Genomic DNA, 9023 nt, shown 5'->3' with positions numbered 1-9023 from the left:
AAGTCCAAATCTTAAAATACTCCATTAAAAGTGAAAGTAATTATTTTTTTTACTAAAATAAGCAGTATTTGATCCCTTTCGGTATTTGTACGGGTATATCTATAGTTCATGTAAATATAGTAATAATCGTTTTATTTTGTTGGTACTTTTCTTACCATTTATCTTTCTTTACATAAACATAGTTCTATGTTAAAGTATGCACCATGTACACCAAGGAAAATTCCTGTGTAAACCCACCTGGCAATAGACCTGTTTCTGATTCTGATTTAATTTTACATTCTTTTTTTAGCTCATATTATTATTTTTACTCATATATATTTCTTTATTGGAAAAGGACCATGCATACAAATCCATTAATCTCAAAATGATCTCCTTATGCACAATGTCCCGTTGCTTTATACCATATCAGCATATTTGTGTTTTTGATGTACAAAGTAACTACTAAACGTGAGTGTTAAAATAAATCTAGAGTAAAACATTGAATGGAAATACTCAAGTACAAATGTCAAAAAAATATGACTTAAGTAAATGTACTGAGTTACTTTCCACCACTGGTCACAATGAAACAATCTCCATACTCTCTAAAAGCAGCTAAAGCTACACATTTAGAAAAATAAACCTCTATCTCTTATGTAGTTTAGAAAATAACTGAGACAGACTCTGATAAATGAAATACTGTAGTTTCAAAAGACAGTCGAATGATCACATTCTCACTTTATTTCAGTGACATTTTCGTCTTCAGTGCAGACAGAAGGTGCAGACATTACAAACCAGTGACAGTGTGATTGGAGCCACAAACAAGCACACACACTAATGCACTCAGTGTGAAATGTCATCACATTATTGCTATGCTCACTTCAGATTATCTGGAACTTTGTTCCACAAGTTAAACCAGTGCTCAGATTTGCTCCTTGTTTGTCTCTTTCTCTGCTCTGTGCACAGATAAAACTCATGTTGGCAGTCGTCTGCTTGCATTTCACACATCAGCCTGTCTTCCTGAGTTACTTTATGATTCTCCATTTGAAATTTGGTCACATTACACCACTACTAAAGTCCCATTTAACCGATACCGGCACCAATCTCTCAACCATTGAGAGAACAAAAAAAAGGGAAAGAAACTAATAACAGTCATTGGTGACTGAGCGGCAGTTAGTCTCTGAAGAACTGTCTGGGATGTAGCAGCATCCATGTATATCCTCATGTAGCCCCTGTGGATCTCGTCCAATCAGGCTGTCGCGAGAACCTTCCTCGTCATTTGTCCAAATTCTATAATGTCTTTAATGTCCTCTCTTTGACAAATCATCAGACCTCAGGTTTTCCTCAGCATGCGACGGGTTTGCCAGACGTGGAACTTGCTATAGGCTGTCTGCAACATCTGCTCCAAATGTCCTGTGAGCTGTGGGGACGTCAAAGCCATTTAATACAAGTGTCACCCGGTATATAAGACATTGTGTTATCATTAATAGTTTAGAGACTTACATTTGCACTTAAGTACTGACGCTGAACCTTCTCCTGAAAAGGACAAAGCTTGGACACCTGAAATCTCTCCAGGTTTGACTTCATTTTCGTCACCTATATAAAGAGTGAGACATGATGAGAACAAATCTGAAGGAAAGAAACTCATTTTCTGTTTGCTCGCGGACAGACAAATGAACAGAGCCGAAAAATCTAAACTTTCATGTAGGAGTGTGATATAAAATGTCCAAGTAAAAACAAATGTCTATAAATACCATTATAATAAGTATATATATACATGACATGAAGGATATTGTCAGAAAGCTTGAGTGTTGTAAAACACTAAAACATGAATAAGTTTAAGGAGTAGAATATATTCATTAGCATTATATGGCTTCACTGTTATGGGCAAGTGTATTTTTTTAAACCGTGAAGCAATGTATATACTTATTTCTATGCACTTTTACCCCATGCACAAAACTGTATAACACTTTGATTTTGCGAACAGATGTAATGTTTCTCCCCCACCATTTTTTTCATACTTCCTTTAAGTTATTATTAGTCACCTTTTCCTCTAAAAACGGTGTGTTTACAGGAAAACAGGACCAGAAGTGTCTCAGCAACTCTCCAGCAGCCGCATAAAGATGCTTCAGCTCTCCTTGAACATCAGTGGGTACCATCTCTGAAAAAGAAATGATAAAGATATTAATTGAGAAGACAAAACCAAGTACTCCAAGCTTAAAATAAAAGTTTGTCAGGATGGATTCAGGTGTCAGCAGTAGTGACGAATCTATAGATAATCCAAGAACCACCCTGAAACACAGATATTTAAATCCCTCCCTTTATCTCTGCAGATGCGTTGAAGGCTTATTGAAGCTACCTGACACATGTGCTACAACTTTCACAATAAATAGTTATAATGTACTGTTATCGTACAACACACTTACGATTGATGGCCTGCTGTGTTACTGCCTGCATGAGCACGCCACCTGGAGAAAGTGCAGCAATGGCAGAACTAGCCGTTGTGCTGCACAACACCTGCAGAAAGTATCAGTGTTAAACGCTTTAAAGGCATCACTCAAAGTTACATATCCGTGTCTTTTCAGGAAAAAAACTGAATTATTTTTGAAAAAAATTGGAAATATTGGAACACAATCAGGAGTTCATGACCCTAAAATTACCTTTTTTATTTGAATAAAAGCGTTATCATAATATTCGTAACATTTTTAGGGGCAATTACTTGTGACAATTGAAATATTCCAACTTGACCGAAGAATAAATTAAAATACATATTTAAATCGTTTATTTTACATATGCAAGTTACATATAAGGAATAGACTTGTACCTAGAAATAAACAATATTTAGATACATCTCATTTAGGAACTGCCACTTTAATGTAGTTTACAATATGTATCTATTTTAGTGTTTTGGAAGCTGTTTTCTTTCAGTGTGTATATACATCGGTAAAACATACACAGAAACACACCAATGCTTGACTTGAGGCCTGCAAGGTTTTTACCAGTATTGATAAGGCTCTCTTCTTAAAGTGGACCTATCATGCTATATTTGAATAATATAGTGTAGGACCATACCTATATAAGGCATATTTATACTTTTTGTTTTTCAAAATACCAAACAGATCATGCATTTTAGCCATTCCTCATTTCGCTCAATTTAACACTGTCTTTGCATGGGCTGATTCTGTGAGAACAGCACCATCTACAGGCCTGGCATATGTACTACATCGTCTCCAGCGCTTTCCAACGGCAATGTCCGTGGCTGTCTCCTCCTGATTGGTGGAGTTGGCCCAATAGCCGTAGAGTCACTTCTGTGACGTAATAGAAGTGTTCAAATCTGGATCAGTCTGTATCAGATCCGTTGCAGCCCCTTTTTAAGAGATTTGGATATGGAGGAAAATAGAGAGGGTTGTGTTTTCTGACACTTGGTGAGTTTCCTGGAACACCGGGGACACATATTAATGTATAAAAGATGTACAAAAGTGCATTTTGCATGATAGGTCACCTTTAAATTGAAAATGTGTTATGTAATTGGACTTCTGATCTGAACGGATCAAACTACAAACATGATGATTCCTCTTTGTTCAAAGGTCGAAGAGTGTTGAATCACAACAGAGCTAAGTGGAAATAGTGTTAACACACCTGAGTGAGGTTGGGTTTATAATTGACCATCTCATGCCGGATGTAGTTGAGAGAGTTGATGATATCCTGGCTTGTCGAATAGTGTTGGGACTGAAGTGGCACAGGACCGTGAGCATACCTTAAGAATACAGAGAGGGAGTGAGAAACATTATATTAGAACAATTCAACATTAAATCAAGCAATAATATAACCCCTGTTATTTAAGTTAATAAATAAAGTTTAGAGGCTTTCCTAAACCTAACACAAATAATCGTTGTTTATCATCCCAGTTGTAAGAAAAGGAATAACTGGAAAACTTGGATTTTTTCAGTAAATTCTTTAGTGAAAACACAACATATATTCAGAAAAACACCATACTTTTCTAAACTTAAGTTTTATAAATGGAATAATTAGTACTGATAGTGACATATTTGTCAAATAAAGAGTTTGAGACTCCCCCCCCATCTGTTATTGTGTAATCAAACAATATCAATAACAAAATAAAAATAAAAGGTGGGCAGACTTTACCTGTCAGACTTTTTGAGGTTTAATGCAATTGTTTTTGGCTTCTTTTCCTTTTTAAGATCTTCATATTCAATGGCCTCCTGCAATTTAACCTAAGAAAGTTTGCCAACAGAAAAAGTGACAGGCTGTTACAGAGCAATATTCATATTTAGAATTAAAACCTCTGTTACAGCTGCAGAGGCATCACCTTCTTTACAGGAGGCTGGAAGAAGTCAGAGTCCCTTGAGTTTCCGTCTGTGCAGCTCGTCTCACTAGCTGGGTCACCCGCTGTTTCCCTTTAAAAAGATGAAACCGTTAGCAAATCATTAATAAGAATGAGAAAGGTTTAAAAGAAGTCGTTTCCTCACCCCTTGCCTGAGCCTGCTGCCAGCACCATGGCACTGTGATGGTTGAACCGCTTTATAATGGCAGAGTTGCTGCTGTCCTTCACCGTCCTGTTGGAAGTTGAGGGCATTGTTGTGCAAACTCCGTAACCCTGTGTCACAGAAAATACCAAATCTTCAGGTCAAGGGAGGAAGGAGGAAAAGAAAGCTATAAAAGCAAATGATTTCTGAGTAGTATGATGTGGCTGTGATTGGCGAATCATAATACGTCACCTCATCTAATGTTTTATCTTCTAACGACAGGAGGTCCACTAAAGGATTCTTCACTCCTTGAACCACCATGGACTTTAACCCTGTGTGAGACATAAGAACAGATTTGTAACATAGCTGTTTCATTTGCAAGTGTTTAGGTAAAACATGTACTGACATCTGTAGAGAATACTTGCATTTATGTGAGATTTGCACCTGGAAACACTTTAAGACTCCTACCTATCTCATCCTGCTTGCCACACTCTGAGAAGATGTCCTGTGTTCCTGTGTTGATGCGGTCTCTGTGAAAATAATGGGACTGGAAAAAGCGGGTCCAGAACTCCTTCTCCGTCAGCTCGTGAGGCACATTTTCATTATACTTCTGCTTCACTGCAAGTACAACGCAAATACATATTAAAATATTTAGTCCAGTGGCGGTGCCTAGGCACACAAGCTGCACATTTACAGGAAAGCTTCACAGCTGAAATGATCATTTGTTTATCGGCTCCTGAACCCACTTTCTGGCATGCCTCAATGATGACACAAGAAGAAAAGGAAACTTCTGGATGAATAGAAGCACACTGGGGCAGGTCAAAACTATTTCTCTCAGAACTAATGCAGAATATTTCAAGTCTCATTTATCCAGTCGTATGCTCACTATTTCCAAAACACATGCATTTGTGCTAAAACCCTTCAATCTAAACTACTTTCCCACAGTCCACTCCTCACACAATATAGTAACGCACCTGTGCAGGCGTGAGATTTTAACATGGATGAGTAATTGATATACAAATGGTCATTTTGGGGGTGAAATATACCTTAAATATCAGTCCCTTATATATGAGCTGGTAGAAGCCATGAATGAAAGAAAGCAGCTAACTCTAAAGTTGAGATGATTTACCTGCAGGGTATGTTCTGAAGATAGATTCAATAATGTCAGCAGTCAAATTATATCTCAAGCCATTGCAGCCATCAGTCTGAGGTCTAATGTCAGCCTGTAATGTACAAAACATACTTTACAATTATGATGATGATACTGAAGGTCACAATGTTTGAGTAAGATTCAAAATGCAAGGTCTTATTTTGACCAGACTTGATGTACTCACCAAAAAAGCTCCAGATATACCGACTTCCTGTTTGTTGTTGGATAAAGAGGAGTCCGAGTTGTTCGTGTCTCCTAGCCGGTTGGCCCAGAACTCATCTGTACTGATCACCTGGCTCACCACCAGATCTTTATACAACTGGAAAAGCACAGGATCTTCCTGAAGCATCCTACAGGAAAAAACATTTAAAGAATGTAATATATTATTTGAAAGATTGCATACAAATCTTAATAGTAGACTGGAGATGATTTGGTCACACAGGCTGTCCCCAAAGTCAACAGTGAACTCCCATACTCATAGAGGGACATCCGGACCCTGTTTGGGACCCTCAGACCCAATCTCATTTGTTCATACGGACCATGTTAATCTTTAGAAGAAACAGGTTCCAAAATAGTTACTTTGTGGAAAAATGTCACCCAGTGCAACAGTGTGGCTCATTGGTGTGTTTTGAATCGTTTTTTGATAGAAGTGAGCTCTCTGGTCACACAACACTTGTTAAAAGGATAGTTGTATGGTTAGTTTTCATCTTATAATGCAATTTGATCCCAATAAGAAAACATAGATATTACCAGATATATCCTTTAAGTGAATCTTGTGAGAACACCTGGGTCTCACCTGTTTTTCTCCTCCAGTTCCTTGTTGGCTTTCTTCTTGAACTTGGGCAGCAGCTGCTGCAGCAGCTCCTTGGCAGCGTCTCTGTCTTTGAGTGCAGTGCTGTCATTGGAAAAGTGGAATGCGGTACTGTCGCCGGTGTGAAGCACCAGCTGCAGCTGAATTTTGGATTTACCGTCCGGGCTGATTTTCTGACCTGTGCAGAAAACAAATAAATTGCAGCTTTAGAACATCACCAACACATTTTTGTTGGCACATCTTTCTAATTGGATGGTATCGATTACTCACAGCGAATATCTGCATATAAGTGGCTGACTGAGAAGCGGTCCTTGCCCTCTGGACCCCAGGCTATACGCTCAGCCATCAGATAAAGTGTGCCATCCTGCTTCCTCTGGCGAACCTTTTTCAGCACCAGCAGCACCTCCTCTGATAGGGATGCCATGGCTCAAACTGAAAAAAGGCATTGGTTAAATAAGCATGGCAAGGCAAGTATAACATAATAAAACAAACTAAAACTGAATAAGACTTGTGTAAAATACAACAATAAATACATTAACAATGATATCCTTCATGATTTCAAAAATAATCTCAGAGATGTAAAGATGAACAGGGAACTGCAGTCACAAATGAAACATTAGCAACATTAACGGTAAAGAGATCATAACGTTATATATGAACCACTTTGTATAAGCATCAACTTCTTAGCGTATTTCACGACATGTCCCAAATAAATGTCATGCTTCCTGTAATGCTTTTATCCTCTGCTCGGCAACACAAACAAGCAATGGTTGTGTTTTATTGTATTATTTATCACATCATAGCTAAGCGGTGTTACGTTAGCTAACCTTAATAATCAAGAAGAGAAAAGCCTGAGGGGGAATTCAGTAATAAACTTATTTTACCTCAAAATAAGTCGATACTGCGATGGATACCTCGCTTTTCCTCAACACATAATCCAAACTAATGTATTACTTGGTATAAAAATTACACATTTAGTTATTTCTAACAGTATTTGACTACTCTAACAGTGAGCGTCCTGACTTCAGCGTCGACATGACTGCCAGGCGGTGTGTTACACTGAAAAGAGTCCGGCTGGGTAACGCTATAAGGGATCCGTTCCAGCCGGAGCCCGCTTAACACCTATATGTTTGTTTCCCTTTATTTATTCAAAAGACATATTATATATCAGGGGTAGACATATAACGTCATACAAAATTACATATAATAAATTGGTGGAAAAAAGAAAAATAGAGTTACATACAATTATTAATATAATTAGTTTTTCATACTATATTGTTTACATTTTTGGTAAAAAATGTTAAAAATTAAGTTTTATAGTCTAGAACCTCTTTTTATGAATATGAAATGTCCCTAAAAATAAAATTAACTGTACAAAAAATAACTAAATTCACGTCCAAACTATCACCTTTGTGGTATGTAAAAATGTCTCTATCCTCTACTATTAGAATATGAATTTTATTTACGAATATATTTTACTTTTTTAAATGGCACATTTTATTTGAATTTGTCACATAATGATTTGGTGAATATAATATGCATGACATATTGATATGCATGTCATCTTTATTTCTATTCAGTTGTAATATAAATAAAAAAGGTCCTATTGACTTTGCATTTCTTAATTGTATATTGATACATTTTTTAAAATTTTTATACATACTTTTTATTTCTAACTATAGTTTACAAATTCCTTTGATTATTTACTTTGTCGAATAGACACACAAGTATAGATATTAATTAAGTAGGATACTCTATTATTTTCAATGATGGACACGTACAGTCTTACTCAGATCTTTGAGTGAGTTTAACATCCGCCCAGTGTTAGAAATAGTGATATTTAATAATATCAGTGGTGAAAAGAATACTCAGACCTTTTAAAAGGGTAGTAAATATTCACCTATGGGTAAAAGTACAAAAGCATTCATCAAAAATATATTTAAAGTACCAAAAGTAGAAAGACTTATTATGCTGCTATATCCCTTTTCAGAGTAATGCTTTTTATATTTATAAATGAGTTCAAGCTAACATCACTTTAATGTTTGAACTACGTTATAAATAAATCTGAATCTGCAAAGTCACTGAAGTTGCCGCCGTGGAGGCATTAAACATATTTGATTTGTGTGTTTAGGTGACCAACTGTATATGTCTAAATATCAAATAATAAAGATTATTATTATGTATTAAATGACGTATACAATAATATACCTTACATTATAAATGATGGTTCACCGCTATACCTAAAAGCAACATATTTCTATTGAAATGGAAAGACTCTTCCCAGTACCAAAATGCACCATTGAAACACATGTTATTCATAATAATTCTGTCTATAGTGTATTATACTGCCTATGTTCATACCTGATTTATAGTGTATTACATTTCTGTACTGCTGTGTGTAATGTTTCTACCTCCTTGTAGTGTTCAAAGTGTAAATACTTAGGTATGTCTATATCTGACCGATGTCTATATTTATATTATAGACATCACTCTAACTTTACTGCTTCTTTTGCATTTATGGTTAAAAGCTCACTGCATTTCGTTCTCTAAATAGTGCTTGTGGTTTGTGCAATGAGAATAAAGTTGAATCTAATCTAAT

The 9023-nt window shown here is 36.3% G+C and overlaps 1 protein-coding gene across 1 annotated transcript; it reads right to left on the bottom strand.

The window, feature by feature from the left end:
- Positions 1-681: 681 nt before the first annotated feature.
- gtf2h1 (general transcription factor IIH, polypeptide 1) lies at positions 682-7493 on the bottom strand. The gene is made up of 15 exons (XM_079681460.1): positions 7309-7493; positions 6695-6856; positions 6410-6602; positions 5798-5963; positions 5593-5686; positions 4932-5081; positions 4716-4795; positions 4467-4594; positions 4307-4394; positions 4123-4211; positions 3616-3733; positions 2403-2493; positions 2022-2137; positions 1480-1572; positions 682-1396 (listed from the first exon to the last, which is right to left on the bottom strand). Exons 2-15 carry the CDS (start codon positions 6846-6848, stop codon positions 1310-1312), a joined length of 1647 nt encoding a protein of 548 aa, XP_079537586.1. The 5' UTR covers positions 6849-6856; positions 7309-7493; the 3' UTR covers positions 682-1309.
- Between the last annotated feature and the right edge of the window lie 1530 nt (positions 7494-9023).

This window comes from Notothenia rossii (assembly GCF_949606895.1).
Source record: "Notothenia rossii genome assembly, chromosome: 5".
Taxonomy (NCBI): domain Eukaryota; kingdom Metazoa; phylum Chordata; class Actinopteri; order Perciformes; family Nototheniidae; genus Notothenia; species Notothenia rossii.
The sequence above is the reverse complement of the archived record's forward strand: the minus strand, read 5'-3'. Positions and strand labels throughout refer to the sequence as shown.

Coding starts and splice junctions, on each gene's coding strand:
- gtf2h1 (XM_079681460.1), bottom strand. CDS start 6,848: ATGGCATCCCTATCAGAGGAGGTGCTGCTGGTGCTGAAAAAGGTTCGC. Junction 5,687..5,797: donor GTATATCTGGAGCTTTTTTG/GTGAGTACATCA, acceptor TGTACATTACAG/GCTGACATTAGACCTCAGAC. Junction 4,796..4,931: donor TGGCAAGCAGGATGAGATAG/GTAGGAGTCTTA, acceptor TGTCTCACACAG/GGTTAAAGTCCATGGTGGTT.